The sequence below is a fragment of the Heliangelus exortis genome, chromosome 12 (genome assembly GCF_036169615.1).
Source record: "Heliangelus exortis chromosome 12, bHelExo1.hap1, whole genome shotgun sequence".
Lineage (NCBI taxonomy): Eukaryota > Metazoa > Chordata > Aves > Apodiformes > Trochilidae > Heliangelus > Heliangelus exortis.
The window spans coordinates 21,144,219-21,162,915 of record NC_092433.1 but is presented as its reverse complement, the minus strand read 5'-3'; the positions used below and the strand labels follow the sequence as shown (position 1 = coordinate 21,162,915).

The 18,697-nt window shown below is 39.1% G+C and overlaps 1 protein-coding gene and 1 long non-coding RNA gene across 3 annotated transcripts; one reads left to right on the top strand and one right to left on the bottom strand.

Moving 5' to 3' along the window:
* The first annotated feature begins 11 nt into the window (after positions 1–11).
* LOC139801752 (uncharacterized) lies at positions 12–17,344 on the top strand. 2 transcript variants are annotated; one of them, XR_011728290.1, is made up of 4 exons: positions 12–364; positions 8,173–11,613; positions 13,963–14,079; positions 16,159–17,344. It is a non-coding gene; the product is annotated as an uncharacterized lncRNA (long non-coding RNA). The 2 variants fall into 2 exon arrangements; XR_011728291.1 differs by lacking the exon at positions 8,173–11,613.
* TRH (thyrotropin releasing hormone) lies at positions 6,139–8,341 on the bottom strand. Its single transcript, XM_071756419.1, has 2 exons — positions 8,146–8,341; positions 6,139–7,621 (listed from the first exon to the last, which is right to left on the bottom strand). Exons 1-2 carry the CDS (start codon positions 8,339–8,341, stop codon positions 7,035–7,037), a joined length of 783 nt encoding a protein of 260 aa, XP_071612520.1. The 3' UTR covers positions 6,139–7,034.
* Positions 17,345–18,697: the final 1,353 nt, after the last annotated feature.

Sequence of the window (18,697 nt, the reverse complement as noted above, 5' to 3'; positions counted from 1 at the left end):
GCGGCCCTACGCCGTCCCGTCCCGTCATCTGACCCGACGGTCTTTCCCTTCCCTGTGCTCAGCCCCCCCCCGCATCGGGCCTGATGGAGTGCACCGGAGGTGTGTGAGGTGGTGGTGACAGTGACAGGATCCTCTGAGTGCGGTGCTCGCGGCGGGGACACGGCGGTAACTCTGACCCCTCCTGTCAGCTGCCTCTGTGTTTGGGGCTTGTGTAGTTTAGCATGTTGGAAGGAGAACCCGCGTTCTGACAGGACTGATGTTCCCTTCCTTAGCCCGGCAAGTCTTAAAAACAAACTGATGAAAAACCGCAGTAAATGCATGTTGTAAATAGCTAAACTCTGATTTTTATATGTACCACTTCCTGGTAAGGACTGTTATGCTCTGGATTTCAAAACCATGTAGGCTTGATTCAATTATGAGTAGGAAAATAGGCAGCTGTGGAAATAATGCAGAACTTAGGTTGAAGTCCCTTTTTCAGCAGACAAATGACAGAAACTTTCTCTTTGGTAGTAAGAACTGGTAAGAGATTTTATGCTGTGAAAGCTGCCCTAATCAGGTACTGTCCGCACAGTGCACTCAGGTAAATTATAAGCTATTAAGCTTTTTCAGAAGTTATGATTAATTGTTACCTTTTTAAAATTTATTAAATTAAGAAGTATTAACATCAAAATATTCTTGTTACCATTTTTGTTTTAGAGCTTGCAAATCAGCCTAGAGGGACTGAAATGAAACTAGAATACCCAGGGTTTAATTGCTTCCCATTCCTGGTGAGGCATTATCTGAGGGCTGTGCACAGGCAGGATGAAGTGGGATGCAAAGGGGTGGGGGTGTTACAGTGTAAGTAATGCTGGACTGAGGTAAACCTGGAGCAACAAAGAGTTATATTTTCCTCACTTCTGTTCCTGTCCTCTTTGGAAGAGAGTAGGAACTAGCCTGAGGCTCAGTGCTGGGGAAAGCTTTTTCCTTGGGAAAGGTCAGGTGGAACCCTTTACCTCTCCTTTGTTTTTACCTTGCTCCTTTTGTCCAGACCTCTGTTGAGGCCAGTGACTTATAGCTCACTGAGCCAGTGGAAGAATGATCCAGCAGTACAGGTGTCTCTAGAAGAGCTTCCAGGGCTGTGCATGGATGGGAGAGGTGTGAGTCTGAGAAGGAAGACAGTGGGAATAAATAAAAAAGAAAACGAGTAGATGGAGGTCTTGTAGGGGTGTGTCTGTAGGCATTTCGGTTTTCTTGGTCTTTTTCATGTGTGTGTTTTCACGTAGTGGGTGTAGGTAAGGGAAAAGGGGTAGGTAGGGCATGGAAAACTGTCACTAGGTGGCACAGCAAGCCTGTCTGAGAGCAACTGAAGAGCTGCCGTGGATTTCACAGCACCTGGGGCTTATTAAAAACATTTGTTCCCTCCAGCAGCAGGCAGGATAGGCCTGCCTCTTGGGCTGCCAGGCCCTCATGACCCCGGGTCTTCTCCTGTCATTCAGAAGTAGTAAAAGTCAGGTATAAGGAAAAGCGAAATTACTGAACAGCAGTCTCGTCTCTTAAACTTGCCTTTCTCTACAGCTTCTCTAGCTGCTCATTTTCAAATGGAAAGTCTTAAAGGCTTATTAAAATGGTAAACACAACCATTTTCAACAACTGAAGTCTAAGTCTTCTGTAGGACCCAAACAGTGCAATAAGAAGGATTGCCGACAACCAGTTGTGACAAGGATGATAGCATGCTGAGATGTGCACTAGAAATCTAATGTCTTACTGAATGTTGAGTTAGTTAAAAGACGCAAAAGAGCATAATTATGTTTGACGACAGGGCATGGGAATGTATCTAGCCAAATTTGAATTACTTAACCAGTTTTGAATTATCCTGTAAAATATTGTATTGTGTTCATTACTCTTGAAAAGAAAAACTTCAGCATTTTCAAAGATAAATGGTATTTGTTTGCATGTTTCTGAATATAAATGGTCTTTAGCACTTCCTGAGGAATTCATTTCTAGTAAGTGATTGCACCTGTTTAATGTGATTTGAATCTGCTGGTCAGTCAGTCAGGCTACAATTTTCCCACACAGAGAGTGTTCAAAAAATGTAAATAATCCAGGTCAGTCTAATGCATTCCAGCTTGTGCTTCTTCAGAAATTAGATTGTCTTTGTTTATCTAGTTGCAGTAACAAAGAGAAATATTCGAGGACAAATCAAACCTTACTGAAATGCTGCAGATCCTATTGGGTCGGGAGTGAATTTGAATGGTTAATGGCTCACTAAAATGGATCAACGTGAAAGGGCGACAGCACAGAGAAGCAATGTGTTACAAACACTTGCTCAAGAAGCAGGATCGGATGTGTACTGACCTGATCTGACACTGGAATACAAAAGCTCAGCCTGCAAAACCCCATGTGCATTGTTATGTACCTCCTCCTACTGTGCTGCACTCAGTCTTTTGCAAACACTGAGTAAATATGTTGTCAAGTATGTTTGTGAGCTGCTGTAATAATGCTTACAGTGAATGTGAGAACCTGCTCTGTTGCTAAATTGGTTGCTGCTACTGATGTCCCAAGAGGAGAGGCTCCAGTGGGAATGCAGCTGAGCTGAGGGACACAGTCACCCTGTAGCCATGGCACAGTCCTGTCAGAAATGTTTTTCAGTTAGGTTTGTATGCATCTTAAGCTTCTTTTAATACCGTCAGTGCCATTTGGAATGCTAAATAATGGACTTAATTTCCAGCCCAGTAGAGGTAAACATAGATAAGAAGTAATTATTGATGTCTGCCTACTTCTAAAGGAATGCAGTGGAACATTTTTGCTCCAATATGGCTTACTCGCTGGAAAAAAAAAAAAAAAAAAAAAAAAGGAAAAAAAAAAAAGTGTAAAATATCTGAAGAATAACAGTGTTGAGTTCAATTTATACTTTGGGGTGGAAGGAGAGTGGAAAATCAGAATGGTTTTGGAAAATCAGAATGGTTTTGGAAAATCAGAATGGTCTTTCTAGGTATTCTCTGAACTAAACAGCTAGTTATTTTAAATTGATGCTGACTTTAAAGTTGTCCTAAATTCAATTTTATAACTTAATGATAATTTTTTTAAAATGCATTTGAAATCTAACACTGAAATGAGTAGGACAATATTCTTCCTACAACATAACATGATCTTTTATTGAAATTTATTTAAGAAAACATTTTATATTTGTTTGTTTTGATGGAGCTAAACCAACATTTTCTCTTTCATTTGGTTCAGAGTACTAAAAAATTTGCATATCGCCGTTCCTTTTATGGAACATATCTTCAGTATACTCAAGTTGCTTGTAGTAAATGTTTTGATACAAAACAAATTTATTCAATTAGTCTTTGTAAACAGGATAGAAACCGTATTTCCATGCCAAACCTTTGATTTTTCCTGTGTTTGCAGACTCATCAATCAAAACTGACATCATGTCGATTTGTAAGAGCTGCAGCTGACAGTTTGTGAGCCCCCTTTATCTGATTGGTCTATTATCTGCTTCAGTACTGGCAGGATGAAAATCTGGCATATTGGTCCTGAGTGCTGTGGAATGGCACCACTTTTACTCGGAGCAGGTGAATTATAAAACGGAGAGACAGAAAGATTCAGAATTCATGGGTTTTTACATTTTCTTTAATGTTTTAACTGTCAGATCCATATGGCACAATGTCTAGATTACATTATCATAGAATCATAGAATTGGCTGGGTTGGAAGGGACCTCAGAGATCATCAAGTCCAACCCTTGACCCACCGCTGCGGTTGCTAGACTATGGCACTAAGTGCCACATCCAGTCTCTTTTTAAATATCTCCAGGGACAGAGAGTCCACTACTTCACTGGGCAGCCCATTCCAATGTCTGATCACCCTCTCTGTAAAGAAATTCTTTCTATGGTCTCATTTCAAGCACAATCATATTTGGGTGCTGTCTCATGTAGCCTCTCTTGTCTTCTATTTCCCCTATAAATTCCTATTTCCTAAAAACAGAAGTATTTTCCTCTCTGCATCTTTTGTGTCAGGTCTCTGTACAGCTTATACCTCACCCAGGCTCATCCCCTCTGCAGTGCTTCCTGAGGTCATAGCATCCTGACTTTAAAATTGCTGCTGGCTGTTTAATGTTAATTGAGTTACCAGGCAAGCAGTGACTCTGCCTCAGCTATAGTGATGATGTTGTTTTCAAAGTTGCTCCAACAAACGAGTTGTTAAAAGTAGTAATAAAGTGTTTTTGAGGCCACATGTCCCTTGGAAACTCAACCTATGCTAATTACAGTGGGTTAGCAAAGAGCTCAAGGCTGGTAAATATGTGGGAGGGGACACAGAACAGTAATGGTGATGACGAGAAAATAGTTGCAGGAAATGTTAATTATGCAGAGTGTTGACATTAGGTTTCCCCTCCTATTAAAAAAAAAAAAAAAAAAAAAAAAAGCTTATTTTGAAGACACTTGTAAAAGTTGCTTTTTATGAATCAAATTACCTTATGTCTCAATAACTGGTAACAGGCCAGAAATGTAAAAGTGCTGTAAACAACAAACTCATCTGTGCACAGATGTTTTAGTCTCCATTAAAGTTAGAAATTAGACTTTGCATGGCTGTGGTGCTACCTTAGGGCCAGTACACAGCTTTGCTCTGTGGAGCCCAACATAACAACTCAAAAGCAATGTAAATAATTCCTTTAAAAATTATAGTACTGATAGTTTTCCTTGTGTTTGGATGCCTAGCCCTGGTAGAACATGGCTTCTCTGAAAATCATAGAACACTGAGAACCTAAAATACAGAAAATGGAAAAATTAGATAAAAATCAGTTCTGCTAGCTTTACACTGGCCACACAGAGAGAAGACCATGCTCTCTCCTTTTCAATAAGTGGTTGGTTGACTGATTGATGATAAAGTGCAGTTGAGATTTACTCGGGATGGTAGATTAGAGGCAGTGACCTAATATCTTGAACCAGCTGTTTGCAGCTGCACATTTAATGCTTTGGCCTTAGGCTTTTATGCTTCTGCCCTTTCCTACCTTGGCTTCCTTGCAGTAGCCACAGCAGCATCCTTGCTTGCAGGAGCTATGATGCATTTTTGCTGTTGTTTGTGTCTACTCAGTAATTTTTTCTTTCCTGTTTGTCATACTTTGGAATTCTTATAGCAAGCAGTGGTGGTCTTGTGTAGTTGTGTTCCCTGAAGTTTAAGAAGAATTTATTCATTGCTGGAAATGGAATATTTTTCTCTAAAATTAGAAAATGTTTGGTAGACCATGTTAACCGTTGATCTGCCTGGGAGCATCTAACTTCAGTGAAACTCACTGTGATGATTAATTACTCAACTTCAGGATAACTAAACCACTAACTGAAAAACTAACTTATGTAATTAAGGACGTTCCTGGAGACACTATGTGGGGAAACAGTCATGTTTAAAAGAACACTTGAGAAACTTCATGTGTCTTGATGGTATTGAGAAGGGTAAATGTCAGTGGAAAATGTACTCATTTGTTTATTTAAAAAGTAACATTCTAGCAAAATACTGACATGTTCTAACCTTTTTGAATATTAAAGAAGTGATATGAATAACTCAGTGTGCTCACTTACTGTACATAAGTTGCAAAAATCATTAAATCTATTGTTTAAGCCTATGAACAGGAAATCAGACTTATAGTAAAGTTCCCTGTGAACTAGGTGACAAACTTGCTATGGGTTTAGCCCAAATGCACAATTTTGTGTGTCATATAGGTAGAAGATTTAAAAAGAAAATTTATCTACATCCTTCCCCTGTTGCGGCGAGCCTTTCTCTTGGGGACTCGGCTCTTCTTCAGGGGCTCTCTTGCCGTCCCTCTCCTCAGGCGTCTTCATCCCTTGACTGCTTCTGGGAGCATGCCTTTTATTTTGCCCTTCAGCCCCGCCCATTTCCGGCTGGGGCAGGCCCTAATTATTGGGCACAGCTGGGCCTAAACTCCCAGTTCATTATCGATGACACCTGAGGACTTGTGGTTCTCTATACTTTCCCCTTCAGTAGCAGAACATTTTTGCATATAAACATGTGCTGACCATCAGCATGCAATGGGGTGGTACCTAGAAAAATACCCTTTGATGTTAATTTATTTTTATTTAGCTTGGGTTGTGTTTGTGTTTCACTCTATTACAGTATGTTTGCACAACAAGTAAGGACACCCAGAGTTGACAACTGATGTTTATTGAATCATTCATGTCAAATAAACACTGTTGGGAATCTGACCACAGTAAAAGCGTTCCTTTGAGAGGAGAGAAATTGGCAATCCTATCTGGAAGAAAAGGACACATGCTTGTTTAAATGTCTGTGTCTTTAAGTATCTGAGTTGAAGGCCTGATTTCAAGCAAAATGATTGAAATGTGGACACACCAGGATGAGAGTTTGGGGCATAGGCTGTCAGGTTCACAGCTTGCTGTTGATGTGCATTAAGCATGTGCACCCTGCAGCCTCTTAGGTGAAAGGGGTTTTCATATGCCAAGCCAAACTGTGGAGTCTGTCATCTAATGTGTTACAGTTGGAACTGCAGTTGGTCCCTGTCTGTTTAGTGCTTACTGTCTGGATGGATTGTGGTGCACAAGGGTTCAGGTCTCATTCATGTACAATTTAGAATAGAAAACCTACTCAATTTAATTTTGAAATAATTGGCATATGTTGTTCTTTTTTTCTCCCTCTTTATTAATTTCCTGATTTCACTGATGTAAGAGGAAACCATATAATTATTCCACTCCAATAGCATCAGAACAGATAAAGTTAAGGAGCCTGTTTTATTCATTTGGGAAGAGAAAATTGGACATACACAATTATGGGGCTTATCATGGGGTCTAGGCCCTCAACTTCCTAAAGTGAGGGAGTTGAGAACTCAGTATTTGCCTGTCCCATTCTACTGGGTCCTTTAATTCCCTTGACTTTAAGTGTGTAACAAAGCCACTAACTTAAATGGAAACATTAATGCACTGAAAAAATAGGTGCAGAGATCAGCATCAGGAAGCCTAAAGGGAGTGAACAGAGTTTTTTAAATCTGGAAGCTTATTTCACCAAATGCAAATGATATACAATTGTTTCCTCATTCCTCTGTTTCACTCTCCCATGCTGATCTCTTTCCTGGGTGCTGACGTTTTTCTTCTGCCCTGTCTTTGCTAACATCCTCTACAAAATCCAGCAGCAAGCTGCCTTTGCTAGAGGTGGAGGGATCCTGGAAGTGGCAGGGGCTTGCATCATCTGGGCTGTCAGAATTCCAGTCCCTTTTTCCAGCGTGCTGATGTTCCTCACCATATTGGTCATTCAGGTCTGCCTCAACATTCCATCCTCTCTTGCGAGGATGCTGGTGCTTGTACATCAGATACCTCCTGCCTGGATGCTGTCTTTTGGATATCTCATTCAAGTAGGTTAGCTGTGCACTAGAGATGTCAGCGTACTGCTCCAACACTGACCTTCTGCCAGGATGCTGTCGCTTTTTCAGCTCCAGATAGCCGTTAAGGTCATCTTCTATCTCCCTTTTCCCTGGATGCTGCCAATTCTGAATGTCTCCGTAAGGTTTTTCTTCTTCAGCATCTCTTTTTCCAGGATGCTGTCTCTTCTCCAGGTCACTTAAGTACTTTCTCCCAGGGTGTTGTCTTTTTGCAAGCCATTCTGGCAGGGGTGGATCCGATTCTGCCCAAGTAAAAGAATAGTGTTAGTGATCCATCATAATTCTCACTAAGGAAGTTGAAATGGCAATTTGTGTAGTTCTGTGGGGCAGAACCATAATCTATTTTTCATTATGCCCACGTAATTGCACAGTTAACTGTATGGTCTTGATTTAATCACTCTGGGTGGCACCTGTCAAAACAGTTCTGGTGTATTTTTAGTGAGGATGGATTGGTATGTTAGGAGCTTGCTGCAGGCCATGGGAAGACATGCAATGACAAAGCCTAATATGTTGATAAATATGTTGATCTGTAAATATGGCAGATTCAGATAAAGGGAGGTGAGTAAAAGATGCAGAGCGGCTCCAAGAAACCAGCTGCAGAAGCTGGATATAGGGACAGAGCTGCGCATCAGCAGGAGATGGACAGGACAGGGCTGAGACATAAGTAGAAGCAGGGATGTGGACATTTGAAAGCCAGCTCAGTTTTTCTAGCAACCAATCATAACTATTAGTATCTCTTACTCATTCTTAAGCTCTGTATATGTACCTTTATTTATGTCTTCTTTCTTTTCAGCTTTCTTGAGGAAAGATTGAAGAAAGAGGCTTTGAGATCTCTGCAGGATGTCATCCAGGGGACTTCTTCTCATGTTCTTACTTGCCTCTGGAAGGGGCTGCTCCCCACTGAGGCAAACACCACACAATGTCAGGCAGAGGAGCAGCAGTGGCACCCGGAGAGATGACATTGTGGGACAGGGGCTCCTGCAGCTTCCATGGGAGAGAGAACAACAGGGGAGGAAGATGGAGCAAACAAATCTAGCAATAATAGCAGTATTTCCAGGCACTGAAACAGAAATATGGCACTCTGTAGGGACTGAAGTATCTTATGAGGGTCCTTCCTCATTCCTATTATTGGCTTCCCAGTTTATATTCTTCAAAGAATCTGTAAATTCTTCATAATGAAAACCAGGCACCTGTTCATTTTTCTAGAGAATGAATATGAACATTTTAAACATCTAGGTTCCTGATGCACAGGTAGTTCTGAAAGCCAGTGATTTTACTTGTCTTCTGCCAAGAGGCAAAAATATTTCTCTTGAACTCTGTGATTTGTTGTCCCGTATGAATTATGCAGACATATACCTGCCCTAAGAATCTCCACCAGGCAATTCCCTTTGCAAAGGATTAATTTTAAAATAATAAGGGGATTTCCAGCACTTTATTTCCACCTTTGGTTAAAGTCCAACTTTAATAGTCCATTAGTTTTTTAATATCTATGCCTATGCATTTAAAGTAGCCATGTGTCTATGTATTTGCGTTTGGGAAGCACCTCATTTTTTTCAGACACATTAGTAATAATCATATTCTCCAGTACCTTTTGACCAGGTAAGAAATGATCTTCTATTGGTTCTAGCTAGCATAGCGATTCCTAACATACTTAGGGATTTATTTTCCAGTAAGCAGAGTTCCTTTAGTAGAATGGAATACATCTTTAATACTAGTATAGCAGTCACTTACCTTAACTGTATCTTCAGAACATAAAAGAAATGCACAATTTTACAAAGTTTTACAATTTTTTAAAACAGAATGAGTGTATTACCTCTTTTATTGGCAGGTTTCTGTCACTTCTGATGAAGTCCTTGTGTATCAGCCCTAAGAATACCACACAGGCTATTTGGCTCAGAGAAATCTTTAGAAGGAAAGTTAGAATCAGCTAAAAAAGGAAATTATTTGGTAAATTACCTGATTCGTAGTTTCAGATTTTTGCTTGATGCATCAGCCAGTGTACTGTTTAGTTCTTCAAAGCTGTTTGCACACCTGAGCTTTAAAGTCCTCCTTTTTCTGCTACAGACAGACACACAGTATCCAACAGAACTGTTGCTAAGTTCTCTTTGGATAGCTTGTGTCTCCCTACTTATATGGTACTGCCTCTGGATCCTTTATGCAAATATCTGTGAGGTAATTTAGGTGGTGTTTTTTTTTTTTTTTTTTTTCTACCAATGTTAGGGATTGGCATTTTAAAACACCGATAGTTATTTGCTGGCCTCTGTATATCCATGCTCAGCTTCCAGAAATTGCTGCTTTGTCTTTCTCTAAAGGGATGAAGTTGAATTTTATGTAGCAAAGCATGGAGAATAAAATGAGGGTTATTCTGCTTAAAGAGAAAATTGTGTATCCTCTATTAAGCAATCACTATGGGGTAAATGCAGAGAGATAGGTAATTTGTTAAGCTAAGTAAGAAAAACAGTGAAAAAAAGATGTAATGGATTATATTTAAGTAAGTTTATACCAGGGGTTGTTACTGTGAGTCACACTATACAATTTTTGGCTCACACTTCCAGATATTCTTGGCATAGGCTTCCATAAATAGTATATTAGAGTATGGGGTACATAGCCTTAGATACTAAAACAGTTAGATTGCTGCTCTGTGCCTCAAAAAATGTCATACTGTTCTAACTAGAAATAAGATTCCCTGTCTTTAACCTGTCTATCTATATAATATATTCTTCCACACAGTACTACTAAAAGCAAATAATGCAGGGGGCACAGATGGAAGCTTTGGGAATCCTAGTGGTCGTGATGACAATAAGTGGGACTAAACTGGATTATGGATTGCTCACATTATTGAAGGAATTCTTTTCATGATTCTTTTATTGTTTCTACCTGGGAGGTTTCTACCAAGAGAAGTCAATGTTTTTCTGCTTTTCCTTTTTACTATCATTGTCCTGAACACAAAAGCACCTTTGTATGTCCTTCTTGTCACAGCCCTCAGAGTGTTTAAATACACATTTGTTTTTTGCAGTAAGTAGCAACAAAAAACAACAACGTCACCATGCCTTGTGAATGCTTTTTCTGGCAGGACACTGGCATTTTAGCAGCTCTGTAGGGTGCTGTGCCACAGTCAGAGACACAAGGCATTTTGATGATATTCGTAAAAGCACTGCACTGAAAAATGGATCAGTTATGCTTACAGGTAATGTGGATCTTCATGTGACCTGTAAAATTTACTTAAGGCAAAAGGCATTTTGTGTCAGGACAGATGGCAGCAATGCCATATAAAACTAAAAAGCTGTGAAGTCAGTTATTCACTAGCTATATGAATTTTTACCCATCAGAACTTAAGAAAAAAAATTGTCATCTTACAGAGCTTTTTTCCCCACCCCATTCAACTTTTTATGATGGATCACAAAATATGCAAGAAAAGTACTGGTTTCAGTTCTTTAGGAAAGAGCTGTAAACAGTGTCTGGGCAACTAACTAATTGTCTCTTATCCAAAGCACGTGTCCCTTTAAAACAGTTCCTATGTATTTTTAGTTTTAAGCAATGCACGAGATAACAGCTAAGAATTTGGTATTTAAAATAGCTTTCCATATGAATGTATTTCATCTTCACACTGAATGAGTGAGTCAGATTTCACTTGTGATATAGCAGTTGACATACCGCTTTTCTTAGCCAGAAATGATCGGATAGCTTTGGAACTTTGTTTGACTGCAATATAATCTGCATTTGCCAAATGCCTCTTATGTGAAAATACTCATAATATGTAATTATAAACTTAGCATGTAGTTGTTCCTGCAGTCTGAATTAACCCACACAGCACAGGAGCCTTGCACCTGTAGTTCCAGCTCAGATACAGCAGGAGCTGCTCCGTGCAGAAGCCTTTTTCTGAATCTTGTCACGCACATGCAGCAATGGCCAAATGCGCGAGACTGTGCAGTCAGAGCCTGTCACCTAATCTTTTGTTACTTTATTTTCAAGACTCTCCAACCATCACAAACCCAACAATAATGAAGTAAGATTAAGAAGCTGTTCACAATTACTGAAGCTGTCAACCACATGATGAAAATGTCCTTTTTTTAAAATTTATTTAGAAGGCATGCTTGGCTTCAGCAGCTTATTAAGAAAGTATTGTAGGGAGCTAGCAACAGAATTCTTAACAACTTCGCTGTTCTGTTTCACTTTGCTAAAAATGTGTTTAAAAATGCAGTTCCCATCCTGTCGATGCCTCCTGTAATTTAAGGTGAGTATATTATTTTTTTTTTTAATACAGGTGTTGTATACTAAGAGGTTTTAAGGAGTTTCTACACTCTGAAAATGCCAGGTAGCTAGCGTGAAGTAAATGTAATTTACCCAGCAGTGAACATCTATGTTCTAAGACTGCAATGCAGTTTTCTTAATAAGTGTGCTTAGGAATATTAGAAAGGGAATACTGAAATTAATACGAAGGGTGTCCTGGGCCTTCATGCCTGGCAACAGCAACCACACGATTTCAGATTTACCAGAGAGATGCTGCCCACCAGTGCATTTGTGTAGGCATATGTAGGTGTATATATATACTTATACTTCGTTATGACTCTTGGGATGAACAGTTTTCAGTTTTATTCTGTGAAGTATGACATGAAAATGGTGAAGAACAACAGTAAAGGGCTTCTTGTGAAAGCTCTGTAACTTTCAGTTGATACCATCCTTCTAAAAATTTCCAGAAATGGCAAAACCTTCTGCTCTGACTGTAAGCCCCAGAGTTTTATAATTTTGCAGACAGAGGTGCTGAAGTTTAAGCTCTTGAATTCCTTGAAACTAATATAAAATCCTTTGAGGAATCTTAATATAGAGAGAGATTAGGTCTTTTGTTTTAAATAATGAATAGGACAAGTATTGAATGAGATGAGAACATTAATTTCTGTGAAGGGAAGCTCTTAATAGAATTACTAAGTAAATTCCACATGGAATGCACACAAGTCCCCTCACCAATTTAGATCCATAAAGGCCAGGGAAGGGTAGTGTATTGAAAAGGGAAGTGTCCCACTTATATTAAAACTGTTGCCAAAAAGAGTATAAATAATATGTTGCTTATATCAGCTAAATTGTTTTATAGTTTCATGAGGAAGCAAAACCAAACCATTATCACGTTAATCCCACATACTGGTTTACTGACAGACTCTTCAATATTAAACAGCATATTATGGAGTCAGAACTTGACAGGCTTAATTGCATATTTAAGAGTCAGTCTAACTCACAGTTTGTTCCTTCTGGGATGTTGGCAGTTTGGAATGAAAGATCTCAATGGATTCACTGTAATGTTTCGTTATTTTGTAATTATCTCTGCAATGTTTATGCAGGTTCATTTCTGTAATTTTCTAGTCAAGAGAACCCTGTGATTTGGGAATAAAATTATCATCTTCAGAATAAGTATCATTGTGCCTTGTCTCTCCATTCAGGCACAGTCCAAGATCTTTCAAATCAAATAATGTCCCATAATGAAGCAAGCAAGACCCTGTGCCTCCAGGCAGAGTTTTTTCACATCTTCTAATGACAGCACTCAGGAGAATGTCAGTCACTTACAATAGGGAATTAGTTATTGGACAAAGCAAATTAACAGCTCAATATATCTTGCTAAAATACTGGTTTTAAGCTGGGATGAGTTTCATGTAGCAAGAAGACATTCCAGAAAATTTGATTTGGTATGATTGAAATAGTGGACATCCAGCTTCCTTTTAAGAAGTCTGATTCACACTGCTAAGTAAATTGCGAAGTCAGTTAGAGGTTTATAAATAGGAAGTCTCTACTACCCATAGCAATTAAAGGCGTAACATGTTAATTTGTTGTCTCTGTGCTGTTCCTTTACACTTCCTGCTAACACATTCTGTGATAGGGAAGCCATAATTTGGTGAGAAAGGGGGCAAATTTGTGAGTGAGAAAAGAGCTGATAAAGAAATTTAGTGTTGGATGCAGTGTTTGAACAAGCTGGTTTGTATTTTAAAGTCCCCAGCCCTTGGCTTGCAGTTAGTTCTCCTGTAAAGTTCACTGGAAGCAGCCAGTACAGAGCATATTTGAAAACCCCAACTGCCAGTCCTTGCTTGTTCAGATGTCAAAGGTACAAGTCTCAGGAGCTCATGAAGGATTGATTGACATACATAATGTGTGCCCAAGGGTTAGAGATCAGAGACCTCAGTGGGAGCACAGATAAGGCAGAGTACAAACAAAATGAATAATTCCAGAACTGGCCCTTGTGGCTTACTGTAGACGACCTTCTTGAAATTCAAACATTTCTATTCAGCTTTTACAGATAAAGAATACTATTTCATATTGTGTCTTTCACTTGCTGTAAAAGACAGCTGTGTATTTAAATTAATTATTCAGTAAAATGAGCTTAAGCTTTGCATTAAGGATCCAGTGCACGTGATTTGCCATCAAGCTGTCCCTGCTGGTCTGAAACGGAAGGGAACCGGGCCCAGTGGCAACCAGGGGCTTATTGTTTGTAGTAGCTACTAAGTTACTTGGTCTGCTTCTTTTGTGAGGGGTTAAATTTACTCATGCTGTGTTATTCTTTCTGCATTAAGATTAGTAATTTAATATTTTTATCTTATAGGGTACTGGTTTTCACGAGTCCTGTAATGCAGCAACAGTGAAGATCAGAATCCTGTTATAGTAAATACTGAACAGAAGTAAAACTGAAAACTGGCCATCCTGAGAGCTGGAATGGATTGTAAGTGAATATACATACACCTACATCTGCCTACACTTGTGCCTCTACCATACATATGTACGTAGATGTGTGGGTATATGAAATGATTGAGCAAATGAGAGGATGGAGTAATCATGTTAGTTGTGCTGGGCATAAATATTGGTATTTCAAGAGTTTTGGTAGCTGAACATCATCATCAAGCTAATCGGGGCTAGATTTCAGTTGATCTGTAAACTTTGCTGCTTAAAGCCTGTGTTTCAAAAGGACTTGGAAGAAAGAAAACACAAGTTTTATCCTGGCAAGGATTTCTTCTCCCTTCTAAGGACAGGCTTATGAGAAAGCTGGTTGCTTGGCATTACCAGGAGGATTAAGACAACTGGAGTATTTCCTCTCTGCATGTACCATTTATGGGAAGGTCTTAGCCAACAGTAGTGGTACAGTTCACAGATTCTAGGTCTATCCATTAGTCCTACTGTGTCTGCAGTGCATGTGGTAAAAAGAATAGTTAGGGGCTTTATTTCTATCTCTTGCACCCCTCACTAATCACACCAGTGAAACTAGAAGCTGTAACTTAGAATCCAAGCCTTCACTGTATCAAAGGTATGGATTGGTGGCTGGAAATTGGAATGCTACAGCTTGTACTTTGCTAACCAAAGAAGCCACGAGAGATCTAATACAGTACTGAGATTTGCACACTGCGTGCACTGAGATGTGCACTGCAGTAGGTCAGCAAGTCCCTTCTTTGGAGGGCTGAGCGAATTACGTATTTAATATGAGGGAATTTCATAGAGTACACAGTTTAGAACTGTTCCCCTGCCCATCATTCATAGTAATTTAGATAAAGCTTGATGCACAATAAAGAGACTTGGAAGAGGAGGAAGAAGATTGCTGCACCCTGTTCAAGTAAGATTATTTTAATCTTGTACTACTAGCTACATAACAATTAAGACCTTTATGTAATTTGTGTCTTTATAACTTTTAGTCATTGTTATAGCAACAGACTTCTCCACTGGTGCTTAATGGGCTTGTTTACAAGCAAACAGCATGAAGTAAGAATCAGTGGGTATTCAGCTGCCTTTTGGGGGCAGAGATGATAGTTAAAACTTGGTTCTATAGGCTAAATATTGTACATCATGCTTTATGGGACAATAAAAGCATGTATATGACCATTGAGGTATATGCAGAGACCAGGAGTAGCACTGACTTTCAGAAATGGCTTCTGTGATCTTGCAGCTTCCTCTTGACATTTGTCCAGCTGGTACACTCTGTGCATCCCAAGGGAAGATGAGTGCATGCACATGTAGCCCTGGAGTAACAGTTCAAAGACTCATTTGGTACCTGCTTCTGTTGAGAAGGCTGTGGAACATGAAGCCTATGTGGTTCTCAACTCTTCAGTCACTCCCTGCCCCCTGGGACTTTTTGTTTGAGCTCGAATATGAAAAAAGATACACTTAAAAGCAGTTAGAGAATGGTTTGCAGATGCAAATTCCATCAGCTAATGTATTTTTATAAGCACCAAGGTGGGAGACTGTATAATCATTTGGTTAGAATGGACTCTGGGAACTGGGACAGCTGTATTCTATTTCTATCTCTCTCGTTGAATTACTGTTACTCTTAGTGGTGCATAAAGGAAGAAATCCAACTATAGTTAAACTCAGAGTCAGACTTTTCACAGATGAAATTAGGTAGACTCTTACACCTGAGGTTTGTGTTCCCTGTCCACAATTAAGCAGCAGTGGCACAATACAGTGACTATTGATGCTTGTGATTTGCTTTGAAAATCTCAGGTGGTGACACAAGATGTTAAAAACGTTGTTAATAGTTGGTGTGGTTTTTTTAGGAAACAAGTTGAATTCACCAAGCCCAGTGGGCCTGGTGTGCAAATTTAAGTCAAGAAAATGGTAAATAGAAAAGTTATGTTTTATTAGACTCCATTGAAACTTTGGTGTGCCTGTTTGTGATACGAATTTTTCCTGACCTGTATATAGCAATATAACATCTTCTTAAATTACCAATTTCACAGGTTTCTTTCTACAAACCACTGGTTACTTTAGTAAACAGTTTTCTCCTAGCTTGCTTTCTTTCTCTCCTTGTCTATAGCTGCTCTCTGATTTGAAATGTTCTACATTGGCACCTAAATGGTATGATGGAATTCTAGAATGCACTCCTGGAATGGTGGTGGTCTTCGTATCGTTGAATGCAGAGACAGCTGAAATGCATCAGTGGTTTACAAACTGTGGTACAATACAAGTGGGATTTGGAATGACTTCAAAGGGCTGAGACATTAATAAAAGCAATCCTTTTGTGAAGTTTGCTCTGCAATGATCTATAGGTCACCTAAAATATACTTACAGATCTAAAAACTATTAAAAAAGTAAAGTATCTTGAAAAAGTAAAAATATATTCTTAGGAGCCCTTCTTAGGCCTGCATTTCCATTACTCTGATTCAGAGGCCATCATGGAAGAAGCAGCGTTAAAACTTTCATAACATTACATTTTTGTAGCTATTATTCAGAAATGCCACCAAACATTTTGACATTTGAAATGGCTCATCAGGAACAAGAAGCTAATAGACTGTTTTAAAAATACCTCCTGGAATATTTCAGCAATAATCTGTGATTATTTCTGAGCTTCTGCTGCCAGTGTTGAGTAAGTGAAGCTGAAGTCTTATTGCATGGAGAAATTATGGAAATACCAAGGAATTCCTGATAAACAGGTAATGCCATTGATCACTGACTGTACCTAATAAACATAGTACCTTCCTCATTTGAAAAACAAATTATCTCTAAGCCAACACCAGAGTAAATCTTATTGACCTTTCATACCTGTGTTTCTATTGAAAAACAGTAACTCCATCTTCGTTAGAATCACTTCCATACAGGGCCGGGTACAGGTAGAGAGCAAAGTTGTTGTATAAACACCTACTTGCATAGGAAGAAAGAAGGTACAAAAGAGTTTTCTTTATTTGAATGTACATAGCACTGGTCAATACTGCCTGTAATGGGGAACTGGGAAACACTGCCAAATGGGTAGTAAGTTCAGCATAGCCACAGTTGTGAATGTGTTACATAGATTGGCTAGAACTGGGCTTTATGTTGCCAGTCCACCTGGGGGCAATGTACTCATTCTATAGAGAACTTAAATTGCAAGGTTATTAAGTCCTTTTATCCTCTGTTAGCTGCAGACCACTTAATTACAAGGTCAGTGATACATAGTAAAGGAGAGTTTGGAGACTTTATGAGGTAAAACAGTATCTGATTACACAATAAATCATGGTGTATTTGGACTTCTGCCTCAGAATCATGATTACATGGTGTTATTGTTTGGACCTTACTAATATAATAATTTAGCAGTCTGCAGGACTTCAACAGTTTTGTTACCATTAAATCATAGTGTTCAGAGTTCTCAACTGCCTGGCAAATTGACAACATAAAAAAATTTAAAACAAATTAATGACCATGAGTTGACATGCAGTGACATCTTCTAAGGTTTATCTTTCCCATTGAGACACAAATGAAGCAGCTAGGCTTGCTGAAAAAGCCATTGTCTTGTCACTTTTGTCATTTGAAGGGCTGACAAAATAATTAACAGTGGCAGCCTCTGGATTCCAGGTATGTCTGACAACTGTCCCCTCTTTCTGGCAGTCAGCATGGAACCAGAGTCCTACTATAGGATGTGAGTCAACTTCAGCCCTTGAAGTAGTACAGATCTAGAACAAGCCTGTGATATTAACAGACTTGGGGTGCTATCTTGTGGAAACACAACTGAAAAGATTAAGTTAAATGAGTGACACTGTATCATCCTTTTTGGTGTCACTAGAGTTTGCTAAAGGTCTTCGGTTATTGTTTTTCTGCTTAAGAAAATATGCTAATGTCCTTGATAATATCCATGCTTCAAAGGCACTGAGATAAACAAATGACTCATGAAGTGACTGCCTATTTGCCTATCTCATATTTGCTGCAATATGAGAAGAAAAAAAAATAAATTAAGTTGATGTCTAGGTTTCAGCATTCCAAAAATGTTGGCATGTTTTTCTGCCCATAAAAACGGAAGGGGCTTTTACAGGTCTCTGCAGCTAGTCTGTGCAGCTATTGGAAAGGTCCATAGATGAGGACATTTTCTAGGGTGATTCTTCTCCAGGGTCCTTGCAGATTTTTCTAAATAAGCAAAGTGTCAGGGCCTGAACTTCATCTGAATTGAGTGGCAATCCTCATGGTTCTCAGGAGTGTAAAACTTTAGGCTTGAATTGTTCAAATTCTTTATTTTTTATTCCAGTAATGTTGACACAAGCCCCGTAGCCCATCTAACAACAGGGACAGAGCACAAATAAGTTTCTGCTTTTTTAAAGAGACTCATGCATCCAACTAAGGAAAAACAATCAATGGCCATTAAGATGTTTCTGACTGAACAAGATGTCTTTAAATTAAGTCTTGCTGCTTCTCATCTCTTGAAAACAAGAACACTCTGACTTACAAACTTACCCACCGAACATCAGAGAAAAAAATTTTATTGGGTTGCTTGGCCAGGAGACAGGCCTTATACTTCCACCCATGTTGTGAGGGAAGCATTTTTCTTAGAGTGTTTGTCAAAGTGAACAAAATACAGGGAGCATAAGAAAACTAAAATACTCAATTGGTGA